The sequence below is a fragment of the Oncorhynchus clarkii genome, chromosome 7 (assembly GCF_045791955.1).
Source record: "Oncorhynchus clarkii lewisi isolate Uvic-CL-2024 chromosome 7, UVic_Ocla_1.0, whole genome shotgun sequence".
NCBI classification, from domain to species: domain Eukaryota; kingdom Metazoa; phylum Chordata; class Actinopteri; order Salmoniformes; family Salmonidae; genus Oncorhynchus; species Oncorhynchus clarkii.
In genome coordinates this window covers 7,139,750-7,154,611 of record NC_092153.1, presented here as the reverse complement: position 1 = coordinate 7,154,611, position 14,862 = coordinate 7,139,750, and the positions used below count along the sequence as shown (strand labels likewise).

The following is a 14,862-nucleotide window of genomic DNA, read 5'->3' as shown; positions in this document are numbered from 1 at the left end:
ATGAGAAAGCCAGGGGTCTGTCCCTTCTGACCTTCTCAATGTGTTTTGAGAAGGTGAGAATCTCAAGGATAACCTGTAGTGTTGACTAACGTGGAAGGATTTTCCCCATAATGTGAAACGTGTTTATTTAGATTGTTACAGAATAGCCTAAAGGTGACAAGTGGATATATGGATGGTAAACTCTTTTGATTTGAGACCCACCTTAGCAAAGTTGAGTCCACTGGGTAGTGCTCTGGTTTATTCAAATACTTTATTTGGCCAGAGGAAGTGCTGAATCAGAAGTTTAATTCGGCCCAAAATCTGTCCCTGGAATTAAGCCCACAAAGTGAGGGTTTTGTATGGAGGTCAATGAGTGTGCAGTTTAACAAAACAGTTAACCAAATTGCTCCGTGAGGCTTATTTGATCGAATAGAAATTGTTAGGTTGTTACGAATGCACTAATGTGTGGACGCAAAATGCTTCAAAATATTTGTCACATGCTTCATAAACAGGTGTAGAGTACACGTAGCACTAGACCAAAGGCCTGCAGGTGGCCATATTGAGACGTTTTATTTTACATCCAAGGGGAAGCGCTTGTGGGCATGAGAAAATACTTTATATCGGACGTGTCTGTCATGGATGGAGCATAGGAATTGCCGTTGAGGGCCATTTTAACGTCAACTGGGTAGAGATTCCCATGCGTCAGGCATAATCAACCAAGATTAAGATAATTTAGTACTTTAAAATGGCGCTCCCCATGCGGTCACATACGCTATAATGGCACGGATACAAAGACAACTACTACATCGCTATGGCCTGTTCACACGCGTATATGTCCTTGTACTACGTAGAATGATTTCGCCTCCTCCCGCATGTCTTTGAGGACATGTATTTCCATGGTTAATGTTAACTTGACTATCTTGTCGATATAATAGCAACTTCGATTGGTGCGGCGTTCGAAACAACTGTTAACTCGGAAATCTCCGACTTCCGTATGTTCAAAACAATTTGGAACTCGGGGAAAAAAACGAGCTCCGACTGGGAAAAATCGATTTGAACGGTCTTCCAACTCCGGCCTCTAAATCTAGAGCGACCTGAAGATCGCTGACGTCATGATTTTACCTTGTATTTTTCCGAGTTCCCATTTTGGAAGGCAGCAGCTCACAGGCCTGCGTCATCATTACGCGTTTTATGTACACGGAAGTAGCCAGCAGAAAACAGGACGTTAACTGAAGGTAATTTTTATATATCCACCGCTAACAAACGCAAATATCCCCATGTACTTTCCTCACACGTTTATCAATATCTCTATCAGATAATATTGGCTGATCAGGATTGATCTGCATGCTGCCCTCTTGTAGTTAGCTTGTATTCTCATACCGGTGTGCCACGTTACTAAACAAAACCGTACACTTTTGAAAAGGTTTAGGACCAAGAGTCGCTGTAGCGCGGCTAGGAAAGTAACCGAAAGGTTGCTCGTTTGAATAGTTGGGCCAGTAACCGAAAGGTTGTTAGTTTGAATCCCCGAGCCGACAAGGTCAACAAATCTGCCGATGTGTCCTTGAGCAAGGCACTTAGTCCTACTTTCGCCAGGGTCACCGTCGACAATGTCGGACCCTGGCCGTAACCCCACTCTCCAAGGTTGTCTCAGGAGGAGTTGTGATATGCAAAAAACACATTTCCAATTCACACGTGTAAATAAGACAAATATAAACACCCACAATTATTATCAAGCACAAGTGACAGTGAATCATTTTGATAAGTGAAATTGACACTGCATCAATCCTTGGAACATAGTGGAATGGACTGGATTTCCTGTTTCAGTATGTTTTTTACACATATATCCCATACTCGCCCTCTCTCCCATGGCTTTCCACTTGACCTCTCACTTTCAATTCCACTAAACCTGGTATTTTACCTCGTGTGCACTCCATCTCTCTCAATTCAATTTAAGGGGCTTTATTGGCATGGGAAACATGTTTGCATTGCCAAAGCACAAGTTCCAAAATAAAGACATTTTGAATGACATATGTCTGTATACAGTGTTGTAGCGATGTGTAAATAGTTCAAGTACAAAATGGAAAATAAATAAATATGGGTTGTGTCTCTCTCTCTCAGTCCATCTGGGTGTTGGTGTGTTGAGTTATGCCCCAGGGAGGATGGGTCAGACCCTGTGTATCTGTTCCCGCGGCTCCATCACCATTGACAACAAAAGATACTACTTCATCCAGAAACTAGATGAAGGGTAAAACCGTCCGCATCAGTGAAACACTGTTACCTATTCTACATGGCAGACGATCATCCCGGTCCCTCCCACACATGTATTTGTATTTCAGTCTTCTGTAACGTTACATCTTACTGATCAGGTTTTGTCTGTCTCTCCACTTTCTCCTGCTTTCGTTATCTACCCCCTCTGTCGTTCCCTATTTTCTCTCTTTCTATCGTCTTTTACCTTCCATCCCTCCCCTCATCCCAGAGGGTTCAGCTATGTGGACCTAGTGGAGGGGGTGCAGGATGGGCGTTTCTACGCCCTGAAGAGGATCCTGTGCCATGACCGGGAGGGTCGCCAAGAGGCTCAGACGGAGGTGGAGATGCACCGTCTCTTCAGCCACCCCAACATCCTGGGCCTGGCAGGGCACACCTTCATAGAGAGGGGGGGCAAGAGTGAGGCCTGGATACTGCTGCCCTACGTTCAGGTACGTGTACGTGTGTGCGCATGTCTATGTACTCACGCCTGTATGTGCGTATTAGAGCCCAGGTGATTTTTTGGGGTCCGATACCGTTTTTTTGGGGGGAGGGGGGAGTTAAAAGATACCGATACATCTGCCGATACACTGGTTTAAAGCGCGGAAATGAAAAAGTGTGTATGTATACGTCTTTGTATTCACGCCTGGGTGTGGGTGCTCCTACAGAAGGGCAGTCTGTGGTCAGTGCTAGAGAAGCTGAGGGACAAGGGCAGCTTCATGCCAGAGAGACGCATCCTGAAGGTACTACAGGGCATCTGTTCTGGACTGAAGGCCATGCATGACAGAGGCTACGCACACAGGTACAGGCTGATACTGCTATTACACACACACACACACACACACAATTATGGTTAGTGGTTCAAATTAGAATGAGTCTATCTCTATCCCTCTCTTTACCTCTCCTCTCAGAGATCTGAAGCCTACCAATGTACTCCTAGAGGAGGATGACAGGCCGCTGCTGATGGACCTGGGTTCTATGAACCGCTCCAGGATGGAGGTCAAGGGGACCAGGGAGGCCATGACAGTACAGGACTGGGCAGCTCAGAGGTGTACTATATCGTACCGCGCCCCTGAGCTCTTTAACGTGGAGAGCCACTGTGTCATCGATGACCGTACAGACATCTGGGTAACGCACACTAGCGTACTACGTACAAGCGATATAACATGCCTGGTGTTTGGTCGGTGGAAACTGTCAGTATTGTAAAACTTTAGTTTGGTCGGTGGAAACTGTCAGTATTGTACAAGCGATATATCATGCCTGGTGTTTGTTGACCTTGTAGAGACAGTATTCTCTCTCTCTTTCTCTCCAGTCTCTGGGATGTGTACTGTACAGCATGATGTTCCTGGAGGGGCCCTATGACATGGTGTTCCAGAAGGGAGACAGTGTGGCCCTTGCTGTCCAGAACCCAGTTACCATCCCTCAGCCATGCAGGTCAGTCAGTCCCCTGGCAAGCTAACTCTAACCCCCAGTCACCATCCCTCAGCCCTACAGGTCAGTCAGTCCCCTGGCTAGTCAACCCCTAGTTACTCTTCAATCCATCACCCGCTCAGCTTTCAAGGCTTGCAAAATATAATCTATTGATTCCAAATAGGCGGCTACCACCTAGGCACTCCTGCAGATCTAAAAGGATTGGATAGATTTAAGCATTTTTCATCCTGCCTTTTCATAGGTTGTATGGAATTTATACAATTTACAGTATGTATTTTTTCTCAAGTTACTCTGGAAGTTTCTCAGTATATATATTTGTTATTCTAGTAGTTTATTTTTTCTCCAGTTATTCTTGTAGTTTCTCAGTATACAGTTGAAGTCGGAAGTTTACATACACTTAGGTTAGAGTCATTAAAACTCATTTTTCAACCACTCCACAAATTTCTTGTTAACAAACTATAGTTTTGGCAAGTCGATTAGGACATCTACTTTATGCATGACACAAGTCGTTTTTCCCCAAAATTTTTACAGACAGATTATTTCACTTATAATTCACTGTATTGCAATTCCAGTGGGTCAGAAGTTTACATACACTATGTTGACTTTGCCTTTAAACAGCTTGGAAAATTCCAGAAAATTATATAATGGCTTTAGAAGCTTCTTATAGGCTAATTGACATAATTTGAGTCAATTGGAGGTGTACCTGTGGATGTACACTTCTCAAAAAAATAAAGGGAACACTTAAACAACACAATGTAACTCCAAGTCAATCACACTTCAAATCAAATCAAATTTTATTTGTCACATACACATGGTTAGCAGATGTTAATGCGAGTGTAGCGAAATGCTTGTGCTTCTAGTTCCGACAATGCAGTAATAACCAACAAGTAATCTAACTAACAATTCCAAAACTACTGTCTTGTACACAGTGTAAGGGGATAAAGAATATGTACATAAGGATATATGAATGAGTGATGGTACAGAGCAGCATAGGCAAGATACAGTAGATGGTATCGAGTACAGTATATACATATGAGATGAGTATGTAAACAAAGTGGCATAGTTAAAGTGGCTAGTGATACATGTATTACATAAGGATACAGTCGATGATATAGAGTACAGTATATACGTATGCATATGAGATGAATAATGTAGGGTAAGTAACATTATATAAAGTAGCATTGTTTAAAGTGGCTAGTGATATATTTACATCATTTCCCATCAATTCCCATTATTAAAGTGGCTGGAGTTGAGTCAGTGTGTTGGCAGCAGCCACTCAATGTTAGTGGTGGCTGTTTAACAGTCTGATGGCCTTGAGATAGAAGCTGTTTTTCAGTCTCTCGGTCCCAGCTTTGATGCACCTGTACTGACCTCGCCTTCTGGATGATAGCGGGGTGAACAGGCAGTGGCTCGGGTGGTTGATGTCCTTGATGATCTTTATGGCCTTCCTGTGACATCGGGTGGTGTAGGTGTCCTGGAGGGCAGGTAGTTTGCCCCCGGTGATGCGTTGTGCAGACCTCACCACCCTCTGGAGAGCCTTACGGTTGAGGGCGGAGCAGTTGCCGTACCAGGCGGTGATACAGCCCGCCAGGATGCTCTCGATTGTGCATCTGTAGAAGTTTGTGAGTGCTTTTGGTGACAAGCCGAATTTCTTCAGCCTCCTGAGGTTGAAGAGGCGCTGCTGCGCCTTCTTCACAATGCTGTCTGTGTGAGTGGACCAATTCAGTTTGTCTGTGATGTGTATGCCGAGGAACTTAAAACTTGCTACCCTCTCCACTACTGTTCCATCGATGTGGATAGGGGGGTGTTCCCTCTGCTGTTTCCTGAAGTCCACAATCATCTCCTTAGTTTTGTTGACGTTGAGTGTGAGGTTATTTTCCTGACACCACACTCCGAGGGCCCTCACCTCCTCCCTGTAGGCCGTCTCGTCGTTGTTGGTAATCAAGCCTACCACTGTTGTGTCGTCCGCAAACTTGATGATTGAGTTGGAGGCGTGCGTGGCCACGCAGTCGTGGGTGAACAGGGAGTACAGGAGAGGGCTCAGAACGCACCCTTGTGGGGCCCCAGTGTTGAGGATCTTGATTTCTGTGAAATCAAACTGTCCACTTAGGAAGCAACACTGATTGACAATAAATGTCACATGCTGTTGTGCAAATGGAATAGACAACAGGTGGAAATTATAGGCATTTAGCAAGACACCCCCAATAAAGGAGTGGTTCTGCAGGTGGGGACCACAGACCACTTCTCAGTTCCTATGCTTCCTGGCTGATGTTTTGGTCACTTTTGAATGCTGGCGGTGCTTTCACTCTAGTGGTAGCATGAGACGGAGTCTACAACCCGCACAGTGGCTCAGGTAGTGCAGCTCATCCAGGATGGCACATCAATGCGAGATGTGGCAAGAATCTCGCATTGGAAGGAGGCCGTAGGAGGGCAACAACCCAGCAGCAGGACCGCTACCTCCACCTTTGTGCAAGGAGGAGCAGGAGGAGCACTGCCAGAGCCCTGCAAAATGACCTCTAGCAGGCCACAAATGTGCATGTATTTGCTCAAATGGTCAGAAACAGACTCCATGAGGGTGGTATGAGGGCCCGACGTCCACAGGTGGGGGTTGTGCTTACAGCCCAACACCGTGCAGGATGTTTGGCATTTGCCAGAGAACACCAAGATTGGCAAATTCGCCACTGGCGCCCTGTGCTCTTCACAGATGAAAGCAGGTTCACACTGAGCACGTGACAGACGTGACAGAGTCTGGAGACGCCGTGGAGAACGTTCTGCTGCCTGCAACATCCTCCAGCATGACCGGTTTGGCGGTGGGTCAGTCATGGTGTGGGGTGTCATTTCTTTGGGGGGCCGCACAGCCCTCCATGTGCTCTCCAGAGGTAGCCTGACTGCCATTAGGTACCGAGATGAGATCCTCAGACCCCTTGTGAGACCATATGCTGGTGCGGTTGGCCCTGGGTTACTCCTAATGCAAGACAATGCTAGACCTCATGTGGCTGGAGTGTGTCAGCAGTTCCTGCAAGAGGAAGGCATTGATGCTATGGACTGGCCCGCCCGTTCCCCAGACCTGAATCCAATTGAGCACATCTGGGACATCATGTCTCGTTCCATCCACCAACGCCACATTGCACCACAGACTGTCCATGAGTTGGTGGATGCTTTAGTCCAAGTCTGGGAGGAGATCCCTCAGGAGACCATCCGCCACCTCATCAGGAGCATACCCAGGTGTTGTAGGGAGGTCATACAGGCACGTGGAGGCCACACACACTACTGAGCCTAATTTTGACATGTTTTAAGGACATTACATCAAAGTTGGATCAGCCTGTAGTGTGGTTTTCCACAATTTTGAGTGTGACTCCAAATCCAGACCTCCAAGGGTTGATAAATTTGATTTCCATTGATAATTTTTGTGTGATTTTGTTGTCAGCACATTCAACTATGTAAAGAAAAAAGTATTTAATAAGAATATTTAATTCATTCAGATCTAGGATGTGTTATTTTAGTGTTCCCTTTATTTTTTTGAGCAATGTATGTGTTCTCCAGCTACTCTGGTAGTTTCTCAGTATATATATTTGTTCTTTAGTTACTCTAGTAGTTTCTCTATGTATTTGTTCTCCAGTTGCTCTGGTAATTTCTCAGTATATATTTGTTCTACAGTTATTCTGGTAGTTTCTCAGTATATGTTTGTTCTTCAGTTACTTTAGTAGTTTCTCTATGTATTTGTTCTCTAGTTGCTCTGGTAATTTCTCAGTATATATTGTTCTCTAGTTACTCTGGTAGTTTCTCAGTGTCTTATGGAGGTTTTTGTTGTTCCCCTCCAGTTACTCTGAAAGCCTGCAGAACCTGCTGAGCTCCATCATGGTGTCCAACCCCCAGGAAAGACCCGACGTCAACTGGATCTTGGACCAGATACAGGACATGACGTGTTCCAGCCCCAACACACAGACCAATATGGTATGATGCTCCTGATCGGGGAACCATGGCAAGCCTGGTTCCTCTCTGCTTCCAACATCTGTGGGTGATGAACTTTGAACTTTATGACCTCTGGACTGTTGTAATGGCGACCCTGACCTCGTCGTTTTCCTCTAGTCTTAGAAGCTCAGGGTATCCTACCCCATACACACACACCTGCTATTCTGCAGTTGAAACCATATAGACTTACGTCACAAGTCCTCACTGTCCTCTATATGCATGTGCAACAATATGCTCCGACACAGTGTCGCTCCACATCCAGCTCACCTTGGGGAAATTGAGATTTGGGTGGAGCCATTTTATGACTGCTAGTGAATAGGAAACCCCATGGGCTAAACTATCATCAGACACTAGTGTTGAAGGGGGCCCCGTACCAGGAAAGGGACCTATGGTAAATTCCAGACAGACGGTTTCCATGGAAATGTACTCGGCCATATCTTATATCAGCTTCAAAGGGATTTTAATAACTTGATTCCAGACCTGGGTTCAATACATGAGTATTTGTTATTTAAATTTTCTGTATATTTGAGTATTTTCAAATACACAGCTCAAATGTTATTTATTTATGTGAGTACTTGAATGGTTATTTGTAAAAAAAAACAAATAATCGACCGAATTGTATTTGAAAGTGTTTTCAAATACTATTTTCAAATACCTGGGTTAAATGCATGGGAGTGTATTTGAGTGTTTTAACATAATTTCCAAGTGTATTTCCAAATACATTCCAATATTCATCTACTTGTTTTTTCAAATATAGGTCATCTGATTGTTTTGAGATGTATCGAAAAGCAATTGAAATACCTGAAATAGTATTTTGAACCCAGGTCTGCTTGATTCATCCTTGAACTTCTTTCAAGTCCATCGTAACTGTATTTATGTGTTATCATCACATAATGCTATACTGTAACAATTCTCTATTTTCCATTCATGACACGTTCATTTAGGCCTGTATGTGTTTGGCAATACCTCACAAGATTCTGTTTTGAGTGTCAACAGGAAGATAGGATAATCTGGTTTTAAGTCTCAGCAGGTTTTGCTCAGTTAACTTTTTAATGGTTTCTTTTTTTAAGCTGTTATATGTGTGTGTGTGTGTCTATTTAAGGAGCACTGATTTATTTGTCCATGTATATGCTATATGAACATGTTCTAAATAAGCAAATGAAGTTGGAATACAGATGTTATTGATGATTTCAGTGGAACAATGTAGAATGTACTGGAACTATAAATGGCTGCTGGCTATTTCGGACTGTTTGTAGCCTAATTCAGCCCGTCCAGGAATTTGAGATATTGTGATAAAATAATAGGGAATTTCATAATTCTGTTAATACAACACTGCACGTTGCTTGTTTCTCATAAGATTGATGTTTTATAGGAATTACTTTTCATTTATTTTTTTACATTTGTGGTACATCTTAATTTGTTATGTATAAGAGGCCCTTTTCACCTACTTTTAGAGTTGTCTGAGGGCCTGACTTTCTTGACGTTGTCATGTGACTTTTATTCCACTCGGGGGAGCCGTGTCCTACACGTTGGTCAAAGCAGAGGGAGTCGGGGTCTCAAAAGGTTGTCTTGGTTTGGCCAGACCTGTAGGTCTGAGAAAGACTCACTCAGTATGTGAACATATGCAACACCTCTACTCTGACAAACACCAGGGAATAAAATGGTACTGATTCTGATTTGTCCCGTCTCCTTTTACTCCAATACATCCACATTCCATGATAACATTACAGTTGCCAATACCTACCCTTGCTGTTGATTAAAGGGCAGGGCCAGCGGTTTTCATTGGAAATTAAAGTTCTATATTACAATTACATGTTTAAACTTGACTTATGGGATTGTTGGCAGCGAAGAAAGGAGGATGAGCGTGATGCCAGAGAGAACCAGAAGGTGCCGCTGGAAGCTCAATGACAGAGGCATGGATAATGTGCAGAGTGCAGGCCAGAGAACCTTTAGCTTGTAGCTGTGTACACAGCCCTATACGTTGTTTTAAGTGTGTACGCACAGCCACAGTCTTGGATGGGCTGTGCGTGCGGACTACAAGGTATGAAACAATTATCAGAAACTGTTTACTGCGCCTGGATTTACAGCCCTGTGGCTCGCTAGGGTCAAAGTGACGTCGTACCTCACTCCTCATCCTAATCAATCTCAGACGGTCATAAACCTCACAGACATAACCCACAGCAGAAACGACTGACACAAGAAAACACACACTAACACTAGAGGAATTCATTACACTTTAATTAACAGTTTCCCCAACCAAATACACCCCCATACAGGAGGTCGGCCCACCCATAGTCCAGACTCCCCTGGGACAGTATTCATTACACACAGACTGTGTTTATGGGTTGAGGAGCGGAGGAAAAGGACTTCCATTGGCCTAGCGGGTTGAGGAGGAGAGGGGCCCTCCCCATTGGTCCACTACCTTTATATTCACCATCATCTGCCTGATGATGTCATGCAATACCAGAACAAGGTCAACACAATGCTGGTTCCATTTCAACATCCACCTTCCTATTATTTTCCTTTGTGAGTCCATAAAGGCCATGGACGTGTGTGTGTGTAAGTCTTGTCTAGGTGTGTTTTTGTGTTTCATTGTGAAGGTCTATTCCCAATACCGTAATTAGTCCCCCACCCCCATCCCGTACTCAGAGTGGCGCTCACACCATAAACCATCTGGATGCTTTATTGATTTGGTGATGAATCAATTAGTGAATTATTTAATGAGCTGGGAATTATGGGTCAGTTCTGAACTGCTCCCACCCTGCACTGTTCCCAGGTCTCTCTAAATCATCATCACTTCATCACTACCTGCCAAGTCTAGTTGACTGTGTGTGTGTAGTGGGGGGGTACTCTGGTGTGTGTGAGATGTGGGGATTCTGCTGTGTGTGTCCATGTGTGTCAGTTAAACAGTCCCTCTAACCTCAGCAGTACATTATGTGAGTAGGCAATATGGCCAGGGTGTCTGATTTTATCTTTAAAGTGGGTGCAGCAGACTCTTTCTCCAGCCAAAGCAGTAACACACCTGATATAACTAGTCAACTAATCATAGTCTTCAATGTAGACTTTATTAGTTGAATCAGATGTGTTGCTTCTTTGGCTGGAGAAAAAGCCTGATCCCATAATGGCCCTATGAAAGACTGGACCAGATTGTTTCTGGACACTGGACAGGGTCCTACTCTCAAAGACGTTTAAATTGGCTCTGTTGCCCTGAGAGAGGAGAGTAGGAAACAAAAACATATGGACATTATGTCCAGCCCATTGAGTGTGTGAGTTATGACTTCCACTTATTGCAGCTAGGGGAGATTTTTTAAGAGCCGGCTTTTTGCATGCTCATTAATTCCGGGAAGTGTTTAGGTTAAAATGCATAATGAGTTCATTAAGGGGGATTGGCGTAATCAGGAAAGGTATCGGCTTAATTACTGGCGCCGCGCCAAGGCGAATGCTCTCCCTCTTCTCTTTCCCGGGCCGGGTCCCTGAAACCTGTCCTGGCTGGTAGCAGTAGTGCTAGCGCTATCTAATTTAATTAAGTGTACAAAATGCTACGCACTAACGTCCCCCCTGGGGGCAATTAGCAGGAGAGAGATTGAGAGATCCCTGCTGGGCATTTTACTCCCTGGCAGGAGATTCCCTATGTCAGTTAGCTGATTGCATTGATTATATTGATTTGTAACAGCTTTTCAGGTAATTCCATCTGCAGAGGTGAGAGCAACACGTTGGCCCGGAGACTCTTATTTTGATTCATTCATTCTTTATTTAGGCCCCAGGGTTGTTCTGCCAAGTGATCAGATGAGAGTGTACCTCAATAAAACCTCAAACCTGGTCAGAACAGGTGGGATGTTATTGGTGCTTTTAAAAAAACATCACAACTCTTTCAGCGTCTGGATAGGAATGTGCTGATGGATGCAGGAAAGTGGCATCAACGGTCAAACGAGACAAATCCACACACACACACACACACACACACACACACACACACACACACACGGTTGTAAGGAATTACAAAAAACGAACTGTAATCCGTTACATTACCAGCAACAATCTTGTAACCAGATTGCAGATACTTAAAAAAAAACAGATGATTACTTCGAGGATTACTTTTAAATTCAGACAGGATGTTTGCGGAAAAAATCTTTGACACTTTTCTGTTTTCTCTATGACATTCAGATCAGCATTGAAAAGGCGCAAGTTTAAGTTTGTTCCACTTGAGCGACTCTGGCCATACATCAGAGACCACTATGATGACACACCAAATGTGTTTGATGGATTGCGGGAAATCGAGCAGGAATAGGTTTTTATAGGCTACAGTCCAAGCTGTGTCTTCCAATGGTGCGACTGCTGTCGGCATCCACAGATTATCCAACTTGAATAAACGCTTTGAGGTCAGGATGACAACAGTGGTGTAGTTTACGGCGATACAGATATTCCTTATTATTGATATCTACATAGGGCATTGATGTGAAACACACTGCTGCTCTCTCATTTAGCTATTTGCGCCGAACGGATTGTGGTTGTTGAGGATGGCTGTTCACAAATCTAAATGTGTATTTGAACCCAATAATGATTGAATGCAAGAAGTTCGCGCTAACTATCAATCATTGTTTTTGAAACCAGTTGACAGCCAGTGAAAAATGTGCTCTTGCAACAGCTGTACAGTGCGGATCCCAGCCTATGGAATAACAGTGGGGCTTTTATTTCTCAATCTAATTCATGCTGATACATGTTTTAAATCCATAGGCCTACTGGACACATTCAAACTCGTACACCTTTGATAGACATAAAGGGGAAATCTGTAGTTTCTATTTCCATTTTTGGACTTCTAAAGCTGTCATCAAGGCAAAGGGTGGCTACTGAAGAATCTCAAATATAAAATATATTTTGATTTGTTTAACACTTTTTGGTTACTACATGTTTCCATATGTGTTATTTCATAGTCTTGATGTCTTCATTATTATTCTACAATGTAGAAAATATTAAAAATAAAGAAAAGCCCTTGAATGAGTAGATGTGTCCAAGGTTTTGACTGGTACTGTATATCCATAGATTCTTGAAGAATATAACTTAGAAATGTCTCATGAGCTTAGTTCAACTGTCAAACTCCATTAGAACCCAAAAATAAGCTTTTTTCCCCTCCAATGTTTGCTAACATTGTCAATGTAAACAAACACTGTGTAGCCTCATAACATGGTCAAAACAATACTTTTAATATCATGGAGGGTCAGTCCTTGTAACTTGTCTATTCATCTGAGAGTGGTTACATTTCTCCAGGCCCATCCCTCAGCTTTTTACCAAAACAGAAGTGGGGTGACCATTTTGTTATTGTTTCATCTGTGGATTATCAAGATATCAAAGTGTCACCAACAAAAAGTTGAACCATAGACCTATAGCAAATGCAGCATATGGCATTCATTTTTCACATGTAAATAGCACTTTTCAGTAGTGCTCAAAGCACGCCATTCCATGAGCACAGCATTTATTTTTCAACTGGAATCAATGAGACCAATCAGTCCTCCATGACATCAAAATCATAAACAACATCAGTTACATTTACTGTAACATTTATTGGAATGACTGGAATTCTGATAGACTTTGGTTTATAATGTAAAGATACATGTATGTAGTATATATATATATATATATACATATATGTAGTAGAAAGCGGTGGGTCAGAAAAGCCGACATAACAAACCCGTAAAGTAACATTTAACATCCATGTATGGCCAGCTATGTACATTGATAACTAACTTTAACATTCATTTATCCTGCAATAGATGTGATTCAAATGGTAATGTTCCTTTTTGTCTTCTAATGCCTCTTAAAGGGGAAAGTCATCTAAGAGTAACTGAATGTGATCAGATTATGTTACTGAGTTTGGGTAATCCAAAGTTACTGATTACAATGTTGGACAGGTAACTAGTAACTGTAACAGATTACATTTAGAAAATAACATACCCAACCCTGAACACACATACTGTATAGCCATGTTGCTCTCACACACACCAATACTAACACCGGTCGTTCATGTACAACTATTTGCTCTTTAAAAATGTGACATATGAGACTATGTTGCAACCTAATAACAGACCAGAGTTCCATGTCTGGTTGATTCTCTGAAACAGATGTGTTAGAGCTGGGTTTGGAACAAAAGCCTACACACCCGACCAGTAGTGAAGACCGCGGGTTTAATTGGTGGATCAGGAGTTAATTTAAGCAGATTAGACGACATAGATGACAAGATACTCTAGCGGTGCACCGGTCGTTAGGGGCTACGAGGCGAGAGCCAATTAGCTGATTAAACCGCCCAGCACAGCCAACATGCAGCAGGCTGAGGGGAGGGGCCTGGTGATTGATGGCCGAGGAGGTGGGAGGGGGAGTGTTTGTGTAGCTTGTCAGAGAGTTGTCGCTGAATGAGTGAAATGTCTTCATCAATTTGGAGCCATTACCATGTCAAAAGGAGAGGATGGTGTTTAAAGGAGGGGAGGAGAGGACGAGAGGAGCAATGTGTGCCGATCTGTACACTCACGGCTGCTCTGCAGATGATCAATCTGATACACACACACACACACACACACACACTTCAATGTCATTTTCATCATCATCATCACACACACACAAATCAAATGTTATTAGTCACATGTGCCAAATGCAACACCTTACAGTGAAATGCTTATTTACAAGCCACTAACCAACAATGCAGTTTAAAAAATACAAATAAGAATTAGAAATAAAATGAACAAGTAAATAAAGAGCAGCAGTAAAATAACAATAGCAAGACTATATACAGGGGGTACCGGTACAGAGTCAATGTGGAGGCTATATACAGGGGGTACCGGTACAGAGTCAATGTGGAGGCTATATACAGGGGGTACCGGTACAGAGTCAATGTGGAGGCTATATACAGGGGGTACCGGTACAGAGTCAATGTGGAGGCTATATACAGGGGGTACCGGTACAGAGTCAATGTGGAGGCTATATACAGGGGGTACCGGTACAGAGTCAATGTGGAGGCTATATACAGGGGGTACCGGTACAGAGTCAATGTGGAGGCTATATACAGGGGGTACCGGTACAGAGTCAATGTGGAGGCTATATACAGGGGGTACCGGTACAGAGTCAATGTGGAGGCTATATACAGGGGGTACCGGTACAGAGTCAATGTGGAGGCTATATACAGGGGGTACCGGTACAGAGTCAATGTGGAGGCTATATACAGGGGGTACCGGTACAGAGTCAATGTGG

At 43.4% G+C, this 14,862-nt stretch overlaps 1 protein-coding gene across 1 annotated transcript; it reads left to right on the top strand.

The window, feature by feature from the left end:
* The first annotated feature begins 861 nt into the window (after nt 1-861).
* On the top strand, nt 862-8,661 carry LOC139412804 (serine/threonine-protein kinase 16-like). The gene is made up of 7 exons (XM_071159526.1): nt 862-1,214; nt 2,098-2,224; nt 2,456-2,675; nt 2,892-3,025; nt 3,135-3,351; nt 3,536-3,657; nt 7,476-8,661. The coding sequence occupies exons 2-7, from the start codon at nt 2,139-2,141 to the stop codon at nt 7,612-7,614; spliced, it is 918 nt and encodes a 305-aa protein (XP_071015627.1). The 5' UTR covers nt 862-1,214; nt 2,098-2,138; the 3' UTR covers nt 7,615-8,661.
* The last annotated feature ends 6,201 nt before the right edge of the window (nt 8,662-14,862 follow it).